The 18,127-nt window shown below is 42.8% G+C and overlaps 1 protein-coding gene across 3 annotated transcripts in view; it reads left to right on the forward strand.

Annotated features, from left to right (window-relative positions):
- Window positions 1-6,900, forward strand: part of FBXO25 (F-box protein 25) — a 50,567-nt gene extending 43,667 nt beyond the window's left edge. For all 3 annotated transcript variants that reach the window (XM_040348682.1, XM_040348681.1, XM_040348683.1), the window contains one exon: window positions 6,530-6,900. In XM_040348682.1, the coding sequence (XP_040204616.1) occupies window positions 6,530-6,619 (90 nt within the window). In that variant the 3' untranslated portion in view covers window positions 6,620-6,900. The remainder of the gene's footprint in view (window positions 1-6,529) is intronic.
- Window positions 6,901-18,127: the final 11,227 nt, after the last annotated feature.

Genomic DNA, 18,127 nt, shown 5'->3' on the forward strand with positions numbered 1-18,127 from the left:
GAAGAAGAAGCCCCCCCTGGTAATTGAGCTAATAACGAAGACAGGGGGGGCCTCCGGAGCAGATTAATAAACTATTTTAAAAAGCCTTGTGTTGTGTGTTTATTAACTTTTACTTTTTGCCTCCAGGTGAATGGATAGGGGTACGATGTACCCCATATCCATTCACTTAGGGTGGGGGGCCGGTATCTGGGGGCCCCCTTATTAAAGGGGACTCCCAGATTCCGATAAGCCTCCGCCCGCAGACCCCGACAACCAATGGCAAGGGTTGTCGGGAAGAGGTCCTGTCCTCATCAACATGGGGACAGGGTGCTCTGAGGTGGGGGGGCCCGCAGTGCGCCCCCCTGCCCCAGAGCACCCAACCCCCCCATGTTGAGGGCACGCGGCCTGGCACGGCTCAGGAGGGGGGGGGGCGCTCGCTCGTCCCCACTCCCTTCCTGGCCGGCCGGGTACCGTGCTTTGGATACGGGTCTGGTATGGATTGTAGGGGGACCCCCTACGTCAATTTTTCGGCGTAGGGGGGGTCCCCTTACAACCCATACCCGACCTAAGGGCCTGGTATGCTCCTGGGGGGGAACCCATGCCGGTTTTGTTTTTTACAAATTGCCGTGGAGTTCTCCCTCGGGAAAGCATACCAAATGCCGTCGCTGCAATGGGCCTTTACAAGGTGTGACTAACTTTACACTTTGTAAAACGAGCCCTAATTTTACACTTGCAAAATAACACTTACGGCGCAAAAAAGAAGCTAGAAAGCTTTGTGGATCGCCTTAAGTGCTAATTTGCATACTAGCAACGGCATTTCGACTCGAAATGCCCCCAGCGGCGGATGCGGTACTGCATCCTAAAATTAGGCAGTGTAAATCAATTACACATGCCGGATCTTCTGTGTAACTTTGGAAAAAGCCTTTTGAGGATCGTTTCCAAAGTTACACACAGACTGAACAGCACTTAAGTCGGAGTATCTCTTTTGAGGATCTGGCCCCAAGAGTCAAGCAGCTCAGAGAGAAGTGAGCTTAATTTTCCTATGGGCAGAGAATCATGTGCCCTGCATATCGGCAATATTCATTCCCGGGGTGGACAACCTGCAGGCGGACTTCTTGAGTCGTCAGACTCTGTCGCCAGGGGAATGGTCTCTGCATCCGCAAATATTTCAGATAATTTGCCAGAAGTGGGGAATGCCGGACGTGGATATCATGGCATCAAGGCTCAACAAGAAACTAGACAGGTTCATGTCCCGGACTCGGGACCCTATGGCCTGCGGGACCGATGCGTTAGTTTACCCTTGGCATCAGTTCAATCTTCTATATGCCTTCCCTCCGCTCCAGTTACTACCCCGCCTGTTGCGCAGGATCAGGGTGGAGCACAAGCCAGTCATTCTGATAGCTCCAGCATGGCCCAGAAGGGCATGGTACTCACTAATCCTAAAGATGTCAGTGGGAGACCCTTGGACGCTTCCTCTACGACCAGACCTACTTTCACAAGGCCCGATCCTCCACCCTGCATTACGGCGTCTAAATTTGACGGCCTGGCGGCTGAATCCCTGATTCTTAGGGGTAGAGGTCTATCTAGACAAGTAATCTCTACCCTGATTAAGGCTAGAAAGCCAGTCTCCAGAGTAATTTATTACAGGGTTTGGAGGGCCTATGTAGGCTGGTGCGAGTCCAAGAAATGGCTTTCCCGCAAATATACCATTGATAGAGTATTAAGTTTTCTCCAGCTAGGAGTGGATAAAGGATTGGCATTAAGCACAATCAAGGGACAGATTTCAGCTTTGTCAGTGTGGTTTCAGAGGCCGCTGGCCACCCACTCGCTGGTTAAGACCTTCATTCAGGGGGTCTTGCGTATTAATCCTCCGGTTAAGTCACCACTTTGTCCGTGGGACTTGAATCTTGTTCTGTCAACTCTACAGAAACAACCCTTTGAGCCGTTGGCTGAAGTTCCTTTGGTTTTACTAACAAGGAAGTTGGTATTTCTGGTCGCCATAGTTTCCGCCAGAAGAGTATCAGAGTTGGCAGCCTTATCTTGTAAGGAGCCATATCTTATTCTGCATAAGGACAAGGTGGTTCTCCGTCCTCATCCTTCCTTTTTACCAAAGGTTATATCCAGTTTTCACCTGAACCAGGATTTGGTATTACCATCCTTTTTTCCAAAGCCCACTTCCAGAAAGGAAGGGTTGCTGCATACCTTGGATATTGTCAGGGCCATGAAGGCCTATCTTAAAGCTACAGAGAAGATGCGGAAAACAGATGTGTTATTCATTTTGCCAGATGGGCCCAAGAAGGGGCAGGCAGCTGCAAAATCCACCATTTCGAGATGGATTAAACAGTTAATTATTCAGGCCTACGGCTTGAAGAGGTTGCCTCCTCCGTTGTCAGTAAAGGCTCATTCTACCAGGGCCATGTGCGCCTCCTGGGCAGCACACCATCAGATCTCTATGGCTCAAGTATGCAAGGCGGCAACCTGGTCTTCAGTCCACACGTTTACAAAATTTTACCAGGTGGATGTAAGAAGGAATACAGATACAGCCTTTGGGCAGGCAGTGCTGCGGGCTGCGATTTAAGACCCTCAGAATCGGGGGGCACCCTTGAGTTAAAATTTAAGTTTAAATTTAATTTTCTCAACTAAGTTGGATTTATTATTATTTGAGAGTATCTCTGAATTAAATCCTTGTGTCTTGGGAAGATTTCTCCCTCCCCTCAGTAAAGCATTGCTTTAGGACATCCCACATAGTAATGAATATGCTGCTCTGTGTCCCGTGATGTACGAGAAAGAAAAAGGGATTTTTAATACAGCTTACCTGTAAAATCCTTTTCTTGGAGTACATCACGGGACACAGAGCTCCCACCCCTCTTGTGGGGACCATTTTGGGAGGCATACTGCTTGCTACAAAACTGAGGTACTCCTCCTATGGGAGGGGGTTATATAGGGAGGGGCACTTCCTGTTTGAGATTGCCAGTGTCCATCACCTGAAGGTACTCCATATAACCCACATAGTAATGAATATGCTGCTCTGTGTCCCGTGATGTACTCCAAGAAAAGGATTTTACAGGTAAGCTGTATTAAAAATCCCTTTTTTAACCTCATCGGTCCACAGAACTTCTTTCCAAAATGCTTTAGGCTTGTCTATATGTTCATTTGCAAAGTTCAAACGCTGATTTTTGTGGTGAGGACGTAGAAGAGGTTTTCTTCTGATGACTCTTCCATGAAGACCATATTTGTACAAGTATCTCTTTATAGTGGAACAGTGTACCACAACTCCAGTGTCTGCCAGATCTTTCTGGAGGGATCGTGCAGTCAAATGTGGGATTTAAATTGCTTTTCTCACAATCCTGCGAGCTGTTCTGTCTGATATTTTTCTTGGTCTTCCAGATCTTGCTTTAACTTCCACTGTTCCTGATGACTGCCATTTCTTAATTACATTCCGAACAGAGGATATTGACATCTGAAAACGCTTTTTGCTATATTCTTATAGCCTTCTCCAGCTTTGTGAGCGTCAACTATTTTCAGTTTCAGTTTTCTAGACAACTGTTTAGAAGAACCCATGGTGCTGATTGTTGGGGCAAGGTCAGATGAGTCTGGGCATTTAAAACCTTTGAGATTGACATCACCTGGTCTTCCCAGACGATGATTGAGAACAATCCATGACACTGGCAGGTCTCAGCTTTGCAAAGGGGGCAGTGCATGCTATAAATTCTGCAGGGTGCCCAAACTTTTGCAGATGCCATTTTTTTGTTTTCTGTAAATGATGGAAATAAAATCTAACTTTTTTTGACATATTATAAGAATGTCTAATCTGTAATTTGATGCCTTTTGGAGATTTTTCCATCTTTCCTTGGCTTCGTTATGCACATTAACCACTTCCAGACGGCCGTACGACTATATACGGCCGCAGGGTGATTCTACTTCTCTGGGGCGCCGTGTTTTTATGGCCGCCCCTTTCCGCGTTCCCCGCGCACGCTCCCGAGCGCGCAGCGGGGAACTTCTGTGCTGGCCGTGTCCCTTGGACACAGCCAATCACAGATCGCCGTGAATGGTCAATCGGAGTGGCCGTTTGCTAGGCGATCTGTGTGGCCAATGAGAGATGATCTCATATGTAAACATATGAGATCATTTCTCATTGCCGGCTCTCACACTGACAGCGTCCTGTCAGGGAGAGAGGAGACCGATCTGTGTCTCTTGTATATAGGGACACAGATCGGTCACCCCCCTTCCCCCACAGTTAGAACACTATATAGGGAATACATTTAACCCCTTCCTCACCCCCTAGTGTTAACCCCTTCCCTGCCTGCCAGTCACATACAGTAATTAGTGCATATTTATAGCACTGATTGCAGTATAAATGTGAATGGTGTCAAAAGTGTCCGCCATAATGTCGCAGTCGCAATAAAAATCGCAGATCGCCGCCATTACTAAATAATAATTCTATCCCTTATTTTGTAGGCGCTATAACTTTTGCGCAAACCAGTCGCTTATTGCAATTTTTTTTTTTTTTTTTTTTTACTAAAAATATGTAGAATACGTATCGGCCTAGACTGAGGGAAGGAAAAAAAAAATTGAGCTATTTATTGTAGCAACAAGTAAAAAATATATATTTTTTTTTTTCAAAATTGTCACTCTATTTTTGTTTATAGCGCAAAAAATAAAAACCGCAGAGGTGATCAAATACCACCAAAAGAAAGCTCCATTTGTGGGAAAAAAAGGACGTCAATTTTGTTTGGGAGCCACGTCGCGCGACCGCGCAATTGTCAGTTAAAGCGACGCAGTGCCGAATCGCAAAAAGTCCTCTGGGCAGGAAGGGGGTTTAAGTGCCCAATAAGGAAGTGGTTAATACAAATTTTTACCTGGGGTGCCCAAACTTTCGATCTCCACTTTATAAATGGAAGGCATATACATTTTGATATAGATATACAGTCATGGCTAAAAATATTGGCAGCGCTGCATTTCTGTCAGATAATGCACCACTTTGTCCAGAAAAGTGTTCCAATTTAAAAATGTTTAGGCATTCTCATGGTTTTTTCTTTTGTTTCGGTTGGTATGATACAAAAAAGTGGAGAAACAAAAAGCTAAATCTGACAAATTCCCACGCAAAACTCCAAAAATGAACTGGACAAAATTATTGATACCCTCAATTTAGTATTTGGAAGTAAACCTGGTCACTAACTACCAGAAACGTCTTACCTACAAGGGTTTCTCTACTAAGTCATGTTTTGTTTGGGGATGTAGGGCCAGATCCTCAAAAGGATCCCTGTTTCTATCTTTGGAACTGATCCACAGAATCAGTTTCCAAGAGATAGACAGAAGATCCGACATGTGTAAGAGACTGAGGCCTAGTACACACGAGAGGATTTATCCGCGGATACGGTCCACCGGACCGTTTCCGCGGATAAATCCTCTCGAGGATTTCCGCGGATTTGGATCCGATGGAGTGTACTCACCATCGGATCGAAATCCGCGCCGAAATCCCATCGCGATGACGTGTCGTCGCGGCGACGTGCGCGACGCTGTCATATAAGGAATTCCACGCATGCGTCGAATCATTACGACGCATGCGGGGGATCCATTCGGACGGATTGATCCGGTGAGTCTGTACAGACCAGCGGATCAATCCGTTGGGATGGATTCAAGCGGATAGATTTTAAAGCATGTCTTCAAATTTTTATCCGCTTGAAATCCATCCCAGGGGATAAAAATCCGCGGAAACAGATCCGCTGAATTGTACACACCAGGGGATCTATCCGCTGGAGCCGGTCCGCGGATCAATTCCAGCGGATGGATCCTCTCGTGTGTACGGGGCCTCACACTGACGGATCTTAGGATGCAGTACCGCATCCGCCGCTGGGGGCATTTTGCGTCAAAATGCCGCCTCGGGTATGCAAATTAGCACTTACGGAGATCCACGAAGCTTTTCAGCTTCGTTTTTTCTCCGTAAGTTTTAAGTTGCATGTGTAAAATTAGGGCTGCTTTTACAAAGTGTAAACTGTTTACACCTTGTAAAAGCAGACCCTTCTGTCCAGCGACGCGTTTTTTTTTTGTTTAAAATTTTTTTTTTTCCCCGACGCAACTTTATTGACCCGACGCGATCCACAAAGCTCGGCGTAACGTAATTTTGCGCTATGCACGTCGGGAAAATTACGTCACGAGCATGCGCAGTACGGCCGGCGCGGGAGCGCGCCTAATTTAAATGGGAGTCGCCCCCATTTGAAGAGGAACGCCTTGCGCCAGCGGAATTTAAGTTACACAGCCGAAAATTTCTAGGTAAGTGCTTTGTGGATCGGGCACTTAGGTAGAAATTTTAAGGCAGTGTAACTTAAATGGGAATTTTTACGTTACGCCGGCTCTTTGTGGACCTGGCCCGAAATGCTTATTTTACTCACTGCAATGCAATTTATAACATTTTTTTTTTTTTCCTCCTGCATTTTTAGTTGGTATTCTGTCTCTACCACTTAAAATACACCTATGATAAAAAATAATTTTGAAGTAAAGTACAGCAGCTGTTCATTTATGTTTTTAATGATTTTCTTTCTTCTGTCAGGACTCTGGACATCCTTGCACGGCTAATGATCCCAGTAGATGTCTTACGCCGGTCTCTCCACAGCACTTTATAGACCTTTTCCAGTTCTAAATGGAGTTCATTGTTCTGTTAGTAATTTGTGAATGAATGATGTAGGTTATTTTAAAGGACTTGTACTGGTAGTTTAAATGTTTATGGAAAACGTATCTCTGCTGGACCATGGTACAGGTGAGAAGACCAAATATGTTTTATCTGAAGCTTATTATTATTATTGTTTTGTTGTATTTCCTGTTTCTTTACACTAAATAGTGTGCGCATATATATATAATACATGGTTTTGTACTGTAACTATATGGTACTACAAACTTAAAGATTTCCAGAATAATATTGCACACCTTGCTTTTACTTATGTGCACTTTTTATTAAACCTTGGTATTCAGGGCGAATATATTTATCAGGGGACTCGTGAGCTGCTCCAGGTTCCTCCCCAGGTGTAGCAGAAGGGATGCTGAACACTATACTCAAAGCTGATACACTCTTAAGAATGTGGTGCTTTAACACATGCACACTAACTTATGTTGAGTTGAATGTGTTGCCATCGCACCCCAGTGCACCAAAAACTGCACCTGATCTTTTTTTCGGCAACATGGGGCACAACACACATTAATCCATTACTGCCCATTAGAGTAGAATGCTGATATTTCCCATTAATTGTTTTTTAATCTCCTGCCATAAGGAGCCTTTTCTGCACTACTTACTTACAGGCACCTAATGTTTTTATTTTTATTTTTTCATTTTAGTCAGAAGGCAGTGGCATTTTATTTGCTACCTAGATTAATAATAACTAAAAAAAAATAATTTGGATTTGTACCAGTTATAGATGCTGCAAAAATTTTTTTTATCACCAATGAATTCCAGGGCTCTGTATATCCAAATCCTTTTGTTTCACCTACTAAATATCTGTGGGCTCTGGGTGCAGTTGCCCATGTAAGTTAAAGCAGAGCAGCCACTGATGTACTTCCATGTCGTGCTTACGGGCCTTGGAATGGGCATCCCTAAGTAAGTGGGCAAGCATGGCGATTTGTGTTTCTCTAAATCCCTTCCCAAAATCAGGGTCTACATCAGGGGGGCTCAACCCATGGCCCGTGAAGCCCTCTGATGTGGCCCACAACCTCAAACCAGGGAAGCTCATGCCCTTGGGTGGTGGGGTGGCAAGCCCAGATCACGATCAATGGGTTGCCAACCCGCCATCCCAGAGTATCAAATGCAGGGACTCAGCGGAAGCAGCTACAGAGGATGCAGGCGCCGCATAAGCTGATGCTTGGAGAAACCAAGTGCACCTTACCTGGGACCTTTCTAGCAGCCTGGAGAGCGATGCCAGCAGAAGCTAGAAGAGGAAAAGGTCAGTGTATTAAATATCATATATACTGCACTTTTGCAACGGGCACGTTGGCATAATAAAAGGTTATTAGGCTGCTTTCACACAGATCTGAGGGTGCAACTCAATGCGCCTGAGGCTTTCCTGTGGGTTAGTTGCACTGAGCCATAGGCTTCTAGTATATCCTGCTGGATTGATGCACGCTCGGAAGTGCACCACACTATATGTAATAGAATCCAGGAAAGCCTCCGGTGCGGCTAAATCGCAGTGCATCAGTGTGAAAGCAGCCTTATTAGAGGGTTTAGGACAGTAAGGGCTCATTTATATTCACGGTTTGGGGGCAGTAAAACCCCATAGTTCATTGTGGCCCATGACCGGTTAACAAATTCCTAAGGGTCCCCCGCTCTTCAAAAGTTTGAGCACCCCTAGTCTACATAATCAGTTACTAGTCATATAGCCTGAGAGGAGCCAGTTCTTTAAAAGAGACAGAAGCCAGTAAAACATATTGAAATAACTTGCTGTCTGTGACTTCTGTTCCAGTGACAACCATTCCCACCATTTCTTGTTCAGATAAAAAAAAATCCTAATGGGGCACAGACAAGAAGGTTAACTTTTCTGCACTTAGAGTCTAACTACAGTCACTTTTTTTAGTTTCTGTTAAAGTGAATTGAAAACTCCTTTTTTAATCCTATAAAATGGCAATGAAAAAAGCTTCAAGTTATGGTTATGGGAACTGTTCTCAAAAATTTGCTTTTTTTTTGTAAGTATCTAAAATAAGTACAGTCTCTGCTTCTGAATGTCTGAAGCTGATTAGAGACTGTAAGCAACACCGTTATTATTTTTTTATTAAGGAGACTGTCACTGCCAGTTAAAGGAAAAGTGACTGACTTTTTATAGCCCAGCCCCCTCAATACTTTAATTCAGTGTTATTCTTCACTGCAGAATCCCCCATGATTCGAGATACAAAGAGAATGTAACTGCTCATGACCTCTTTCAGCCTGTCTTGTAAAGGGGGGAGACTTGGACATCATTAAGCCTGTGTAACTTCCAACGTGGAGATTCATTTTTTGCCATATTTTGATGGGTATTCTGTTCACACATGTGCAAGTTAAATAAACCTCAGGAGTGAAGCACTTTTTTTACATTGAAGCATTCATTATCTGTGCCCCAAGGCTACACAGTCTGCAAGCCCCCTTGTTGCCCTTTACCTTGTCTTTTTCTGAGCCATCTTGATTGGCTAGCCTGGGTGTACAGGTGTAAATTTAGTTTGTCTGAGATTGCACATTTTGCATGTTCACTATCAGCCAGGTAGGAAGCGTCTTTCTTTTTTTAACAGATAAGGACTATCGGGGTCTTTTCTGCAATATAAAACCTTGCTTCTAGCAATTTTACTTAAAAAAGCTGCAGTCATGGGCTTATACAAAGACCTAAATACCAGCGTTGAGCAGCCCACAGAAGTCTCTTTCAATGGGTTAAGTGGAAAGAAAATGACTTGTTTCCCTCATCCACACACTCGATGTGGATAGGAGAATCCTTCCTGCTGAGCTATTGTATTATGACAGTGGGCAAATTTGGTCAGCGCAGCCAGCTGTATCCTGCAGCACTGATCAAGCAGGGAAAGTCCAATAGGACCATGCATGGATCAAAATTCAGCGCTCCCTGCAGAACCAGCAAATTTCGATCCATATGTGGTGAGGACTTTAATGCTGGCCCATAGATGATCCAATGCCCTTTCAGTGGCCCTTTTTTATTCTTGTCTGTATAAACAGGTCATACAAGGCTCGGCCCTCTACTGCTCCCTTTCCACCTGGGACCAGCCATTGTAAGAATCCATCCCACCCGCACAGCTCAGTGTTTCTTCTGCCTCTTACTCTGTGACTGGCCAATGTCAAAACAACTTTCATAGCCTCCTACTGATTAGATGGGTGACTGTGGGAGGGGAAACTTGGGGGAAGCATCTTCCTGTCATTAGCAGGCTGATGACATTGTTATTAGACATTTTTACTGTTTCTGTATATTGTGTATTCATGCAGACTTGTAAAATTGGTAATAGATCCACTTTTTAAATTCTTACATTATTATTATTATTATTATTATTATTATTATTATTATTATTATTATTATTATTATTATACAGACGTGCTTAAAGCGGGGGTTCACCCTTAGAGGGCACTTTTTCCCCTTAGATTCCTGCTCGTTTTCTCTAGGGGAATCGGCTATTTGTTTTAAAATATGTGCAGTACTTACCCGTTTACGAGATGCATCCTCTCCGTCGCTTCCGGGTATGGGCTGCGGGAATGGGCGTTCCTTCTTGATTGACAGTCTTCCGAGAGGCTTCCGACGGTCGCATCCATCGCGTCACAATTTTCCGAAAGAAGCCGAACGTCGGTGCGCAGTATAGAGCCGCACCGACGTTCGGCTTCTTTCGGCTACGAGTGACGCGATGGATGCGACCGTCGGAAGCCTCTCGGAAGACTGTCAATCAAGAAGGAAAGCCCGCTCCCGAAGACCCATACCCGGAAGCGACGGAAGAAGATGCATCTCGAAAACGGGTAAGTACTGCTCATATTTTAATACAAATAGCCGATTCCCCTAGACCGAACGAGCAGGAATCTAAGGGGAGAAAAAAAAAAATTTAATAAATGGGTGAACTCCCGCTTTAAATTCACTCCATTTTCGAGTAGATTAAATTTATCTGAGGATGACACGGATAAGTAATTTATCATATATCTTAAAGGAATAAATGTGTACAAGTACACTTTGTCCAAAAAATAAATCTTTTTGCACACCTGATGGATTTTTTTTTGATTATTTTTTTTTTTTAGCTTAAACTTTATAAAACAATTTGCATGCAGGGACGATTACTGCTTACCGTAGTTATGTTAAAACCAGACTAAATTTTATAAAACCTATCTATTTTTTTTTCTGTGTAGGAACTAAGGTGTTTTTTTTTTTTCTGTTGGAAAGTTGAAGGTTCCTCTGCCATTTCTCCCTGTCAGGAGCTGAGCCTCATATATACATGCCACATTACAAGGAAATTATGAAAGTTGTTACCTCCTTTTTAGTTAAACTTGTGTTTCTTTTAAATGCAGCTCTTCCTGCAGTGGCCAGTGAAGTCTTCTCTGATCTGCATAGACTGTTTTTTTCCAAAATTGAAAACAAAAATGTAATATATTGCAGCTTACCAGTCCCTCGGTGTGCAGGCCGCCTTCCTGTCTTAAAGCGGAGCTCCACCCTAAAGTGGAACTCGCACTGATCGGAACCCGCCCCCCCTCCGGTGTCACATTTGACACCTTTCAGGGGGAGGGGGTTGCAAATACCTGTCAGAAGACAGGTATTTGCACCCACTTCCGGCCACACGTCTCGGGCAAACGACGGGTTTTTCCAGACTTCACGTCTGTCCCCCGTTGTGTGCTGGGAACACTCGGCTCCCAGCACACAGCGTGTGAGCCAATCGGCGGGCGCAGCGCGACTCGCGCATGCGCCGTAGGGAACCGGGTAGTGAAGCCGGAGCGCTTCACTTCCTGGTTCCCTCACTGAGGATGGCGGGGGGAGCAGCAGAGTGACGAGCGATCGCTCGTCCTCTGCTGCGGACGGCGCTGGACTCCAGGTCAGGTAAGTGTCCTAATATTAAAAGTCAGCAGCTGCAGTATTTGTAGCTGCTGGCTTTTAATATTTTTTTTTTTTACTGGCACATCCGCTTTAAAGTGACAACGCTTACTTGCTGTACATATATGGAGGATCAGCATTGTCACCATTTGCTGCTCTCTCTCATGTTAACTGTAGGCTGATGTGGTAACACCTACACATTCAGTCTGCATCCATAAATTGAACCTGCAGAAGAGCCAGCCCTGCAGTATCGTTGGGGGACATGCACCCACATGTAGCGGTAACCTGCCGGAAGAGCAGTGTTGACTTCAAGGAGCAAAAAGAGGAAAACAATACATAATACAAAAAGGTTTTATCACATCAATACCAAATCCTAGACATTTTTGCTTGGGATTTAGATCTACTGTGAGCAGGTCTGGTGCAAGGATGTCTGACTCCCTAGGCGAAACCTCATTTTGCTGCCCCCCATTGGCTCCACCCCTGACTTCACCCCCTTTGCCCTGCCCAGTGCTGGACTGGGACAAAAATTTGGCCCTGGACTTCATCCAGACTGGCCCACTTTGACAGGTCTCTCCCATGGCGGTCGGACAAATCCCGCCCCCCCCCCCCCGGCCACCCAAGCCCCCTCTCCCCGTTCACTAGCCGTTCTACTTTATTAGAGTAGAACGGCTGGTACTGGTACTCTTATAGGCAGTACCAGTGGGCAAGCTAGACATTATTTCACCCGGGGCAAATAATCAGTTCGGTGCCCCCCCCCCCCCCCTCATGGGACAAGATTAGGCAGAAGTGAGAAACTCCCAGGCCATAGCTGTTGAGTCAGCTGTCTGTCCCCTCCCCCCTGCTCCTCTGGTCCTCCCCCCTGCTCCTCTGGTCCTCCCCCCTGCTTCTCTGTTCCCCCCAGGTGAGCGCTGCAGGGAGGGAGAGGAGTTGAGCGCTGCGGGAAGGGAGAGACAGAGGAGCGGAGGGGGGCAGCGGTCTGCTGTCACTGAAGCCGGCCCACTGAGCCATCGGCCCACCGGGAAACTCCCTGTAGTCCCAATGGACAGTCCATCCCTGGCCCTGCCCATGTAACAGGAGGTGGCGCTATACAGGAAGCATCGCCTCTGCTTCCTCTAGCGCTGGCTCCAGTGCTGCGCCTCTAATTACACTACCGGCCAGGCAGAGCGGCTGCCTGAGACTGAGTTAATTACATAAAGTTTATGGGTGTTTGCATATGTAAACATATGCTACTGCGCTGACCCTAAAAAATTTATAAATGCTGTGAGCAACTTACTTAGATCACATGCATAAAAAATATGTGTAAATAATAAAATATATATGTATAACCAAACACCAATCAAAAGTAATAATAAATATATAATCAAAAAGATTAATGATAATACGTGACCCTCAATGTGCAGTCTCTAATTTATAATACAATGCGCATATGCGCTCAATAAAATCCAATGAATGTGATGCACGCGCACATTCATTGGATTTTATTGAGCGCATTGTATTATAATTAGAGACTGCACATTGAGGGTTACGTATTATCATTAATAATCTTTTTGATTATATATTTATTATTACTTTTGATTGGCGTTTGGTTATACATATATATTTTATTATTTACACATTTTTTATGCATGTGATCTAAGTAAGTTGCTCACAGCATTTATACATTTTTTAGGGTCAGCGCAGTAGCATACAGTATGTTTACATATGCAAACACCCATAAACTTTATTTCACTGCACCCTCAGGAGGTGCATATAATAACTGCAGCAGACCTAGTGAATCACTAGATACATTTTTTTGCGCCGTGTCACAATACAAACTATACACATGAGTTAATTACATGCTGCAGCCTGCAGAGCATGCATACGCGGAGGGAAATCAGCGGCTGGGCACCCCTAGGCAGCAGTGTGCCCTAGGCGGCTGCCTAGTTTGCCTAGTAGTAGCACTGGCCCTGACTGAAAGAATTTAAATTGAATTTGGTTCCAATCTTTTAGCCTTAGGGCTGTACTTGCATTATTTTCAAGTTGTATTGTTCAGACAATGTGGCACCTTTTATAACACTTAGCCGTTTTAAAATGCACATATTTTACTATTTAGACACTTTTTAATTGTAGTTTGGAGTTGATAGGTTCATTCCCAAAAATCTGGACAGATCTTTGAACTGTAGAAAGTAGGATTAACCGATCCTAAATATGCCCTCTGTGTGACGCAGTGTTTTGTAACAGACGTGACTATGAAAAATGGGGCAGGGACCATGATTACAACATGTATGAAATCTTACCCAGCCATTCAAATGTGCCAAAATCTGTAGCATCTAGTGGCAAACTTGGGAGCAAGCATTAACATGCACAGTAGATGACCAATATGATTTTTATATTCTTTGTTCTAAAGGGCATTGTTTCTTTAATGCTATTACTAGTATACTATTCTATTTTTCCAAAATATAATTTTAGAAAATGTGCTTTATTCTTGTTTTTAAAGTAAAAAGTAAAAAAATGTGATTGAATTCAAAGTTGTGCTGTTGCATATTTGAAGAAGTGGTAATATGTCATGTAGAAAGGTACTACCTGCTAAAAGTCATTGTAAAGAGCTGCTTGTAAAATGTTTATCGTATATTTAAGAATGTAAAACACATGCATTGTGTCTGATGATTTTTGTCTATTGAAGGAAAATTGTAATAAAATTCTTAATTTTAAATGTTTGTGTAATTACTGTGTTTTGACAGATTTAGAGTTATGCAAGGTGAGTAAGGTCTTCTGCAAACAATTGTATGCAGAGTGCCTGAGCCCAGATAAACCTTGTCTTATTCATTTACATCAGTCTATTTAATAATGGCTCACATGTACATGGTAGGTGACCTGCCTGCAAGGTTCAATAAAATCGCTGCATCAGAGCTTCCGATCTTGCCTACAGGTTCTATGCTAGGTTGTAGCACTGCCATCGGCCAGTAGATGGCAGTGCTGTATTATAAAACTGTAGTGTGACTTTCAAAACATTGTGATCCTTCTCGTTCAATAATTAAGGATCCAGTGCTGCATATACCCCTGGGGTTATATCTACTATCCTTCATTAGAGGATATTTTGTCTTGTTAAAGCTAAAATATCATAGCATGTATTGTTCTTAGCACATAATAATTCTGATAGGGAAAAAAGATCCTAATTGGTAATTTTGAATTGTTTAAACATTGTTATTGGATGGAATACAAACTTGTCTAGTGGTACTTGGTAAATATATGATATTTTAAAAATGAATAATAATAATGATTGTATTCTAAAATGGTCTACTATCCACATGCTGCAGTATGTAAATATTCAGTTATATACTAGAAAACATTATTGTGGAGTGCAGTCTTAACGTGGTTGTAAACCCACTCTTGCAACTTGCACCTACTGGTAAGCCTAGATTAAAGGATCACTAAAGGATTTTTTTTTTTTTTTTAGCTAAATAGCTTCCTTTACCTTACTGCAGTACTGGTTTCATGTCCTTATTGTTCGTTTTTGCTTTGAAGTTGCTGTAATTCTGCTGTGATCTCCACACTTCCTGGTTGTCTGGCTCCTTATAACCATGGTACTGGGAGCTTTTCACTGTAGGTCTAAGCTGTCATTACTGTGTGTCTAAAACTCCTCAGAACCAATCAGATTCATTTTAAAAACAAAACACTGCCCTGGATTTTTTTTTTTTTTTCTATGTGTCTCTCTAGTTCACAGGAACATGAAAACAGTTTAAAAGTGAAACTAACCTGCAGGCACATTATATGATTGATTTTTTTTATCTATTTGTAATCATTTTTAAAATGAATCAGTTAACTTTTATGTCTCTATACCCTGTAAACAGTCATTTCAGCAAAAAAAAAAAAAAAAAAAAATTCCTTTAGTGACCCTTTAAGGCTTACCTGTAGGTGCAAGAAATATCTCTGTAACCTACGCGGTTAAGGAGATATTTTCACAGAAACGGGCACCGCTGTCTATGGTGCATGCGTGCCGTAGACAACGGAGCAGGCGCACTGAGCGGTGCCGTTTTTGTGAATGCCATTAGCTGGGTTAATGCCATGTTATTGCCGCTCCGGCCAATCACAGCGCTGGATAGGCGATAACGGGAAATAGAGACAAGGGGACATGGCGGTGGACGGGACCGAGGCAGACTTCGGGGGCTTAGATCTCAGGTAAGTGACACATAATGAGCTAGTATGCTGTGCATACTAGCTCATTATGACTTTCTTTTGCAGGTGTATTTAAAAAAAAAAAGTGAAAACAGAGGGTTTACTTCCGCTTTAATCTTTTATTTGAAGTCTGTGGACTGCAATGCATATGTTCTAGTTGTAGAAATAAAGATGTATCATCACATTGCCTTAAAGCAGTATTAAACCCAAAAGCAAACATTTTATTGTATTTCAGTTTCAGTTTAGTTTAGTTTCAGTTTAGATGTGATGGCTGAATTAGTTTGCTTTTTAGGCTTTCTTACTTCTGGTACATGAGGTTCCTAAGCACTTCTTCTGTGTTGTGGGCCTCATAACTATAGATCTGCAAATTGAGATTACAACTTAAAGCGGGGTTCCAACCACAATTGGCATTTTTTAAATGTATGTCCTTTCATCCTGCGTTTTTATAATATAAATCTGGTCACTTACTATTTTACAATCCGCCGCCGCTCTGCATAGTTATTTAAAAAAGATAGTTTATAAAAACTATGTCCACACTGTTGTCATTTTGCTTGTGGGCATTGTGAAGCCCACAAGCACTTACTTCCTGGAAGTCTTGGATGGAGAGTGATAATTGGGTAGCGCACTGCATCCTGGGAAATGATGACACACATTTCCCAGGAGCATTAGAGGGAGATGATGTCAGAATCCTTGGTGATGCCAATGGCAGATTTCTTGGGACTGCATAGTAACAGGCATTTCCAGATGAGTAAAAAAAAATTATTTTTTTCTTTTTTAGGTCTAATGAGCACAATAATGAAAAAAAAAAATTCCGCGTTGAGTATGCAAATTAGCTAGATACGCCAATCCACAAACGTACGTCCGGCCGGCACATTTTTTTACGTTGTTTCCGTAAGGCTTTTTTCGGCGTAACGTTACCCCTGCTATATGAGGCGTACTCAATGTTAAGTATGGACGTCTGGCCAGCGTCGAAGTTTACGTTGTTTGCGTAAAATGTTCGCGAATAGGGCTTTGCGTAGAATTACATTCACGTCAAAAGCATTGGCTTGTTGCGGGTTAATTTTGAGCATGCGCACTGGGATACCCCCACGGACGGTGCATGCGCCGTTAAAAAAAAAAAAAAAAAAAATTATTTACGTGGGGTCAAGACGTATTGACATAAAACACGCCCACAACTTAGTGATTTGAATTGCGCGCCCTTACGCCGACACATTTACACTACGCCGCCGTAACTTACGGCGCAAATTCTTTGTGGATACGGGAAATACGCTGTAAGTTACGGCGGCGTAGTGTATCTGAGATACGCTACGCCGGACGTAAACATGCGCCGCGCTACGTGGATCTGGCCCTTTGTCATGTTGCAACCAAAAACGTAAATGTATTTTATTGGTATTTTATGTGATGGACCAACATTAAGTGGCAGTTAATTGTTAAGTAGACGGGAAATGATAAATGGTTTTAAAAATGTTTTACAAATAAATATCTGTAAAGTGTGGCGTGCAATTTGTTTTCAGGTTTCTTGCAGACGGGACTTATTATGTCTTTCTTTCCTTGTCAAATATCTTTATTTGTGATTTGTCAAAGGAATTGTACAAACATTGTAAAATACAGAACATTACAATTAAGGAGAAAAGTCTTTCGCATGTATGTTATCTTGAAAATTTCCTATACTTATGTCTTTCTTTCAACAATGGCTTTCTTCTTGCCATTTTTTCATAAAGGACAGATTTGTGAAGTGCATGACTAATAGTTGTCCTGTGGACAGATTCTCCCACCTGAGCCGTGGATCTCTGCAGGCCCTCCAGAGTTACCATGGGCCTCTTGGCTGCTTCTCTGATGAATGCTCTTCTGCCCGACCTGTCATTTTAGGTGGGTGGCCATGTCTTGGTAGGTTTGCAGTTGTGCAATACTCTTTCCATTTTTCAGATGATGGATTGAACAGTGTTCTGTGAGATGTTCAAAGCTTATTTTTTTTTTTTTTTATAACCTAACCCTGCTTTAAACTTCTCCACAACTTTATTCCTGACCTGTCTGATGTGTGTCCTTGGCCATCATGATGCTGTTTGTTCACTAAGGTTCTCTAACAAACCTCTGAGGGCTTCACAAAACAGCTGTATTTATGCTGAGATTACATTACACACGGTGGACTCTATTTACTAACTAGGTGACTTTTAAAGGCAATTGGCTCAACTAGATTTTAGTTGGGGGTATCAGAGTATAGGGGGCTGAATACAAATGCATGCCAAACAGATACTTATTTGTAAAAAATGTATAAACCATTTATCATTTTCCTTCCACTTCACAATTATGTGCCACTTTGTGTTGGTTTATCACATAAAAATATGTGTAGTGTGTGTGTGTGTGTGTATGTATGTATGTATGTATGTATGTATGTATGTGTGTGTATGTATGTGTATATATATATATATATATATATATATATATATATATATATATATATATATATATATATATAT

This window comes from Rana temporaria, chromosome 4 (assembly GCF_905171775.1).
Source record: "Rana temporaria chromosome 4, aRanTem1.1, whole genome shotgun sequence".
In the NCBI taxonomy this organism is placed as follows: Eukaryota; Metazoa; Chordata; class Amphibia; order Anura; family Ranidae; genus Rana; species Rana temporaria.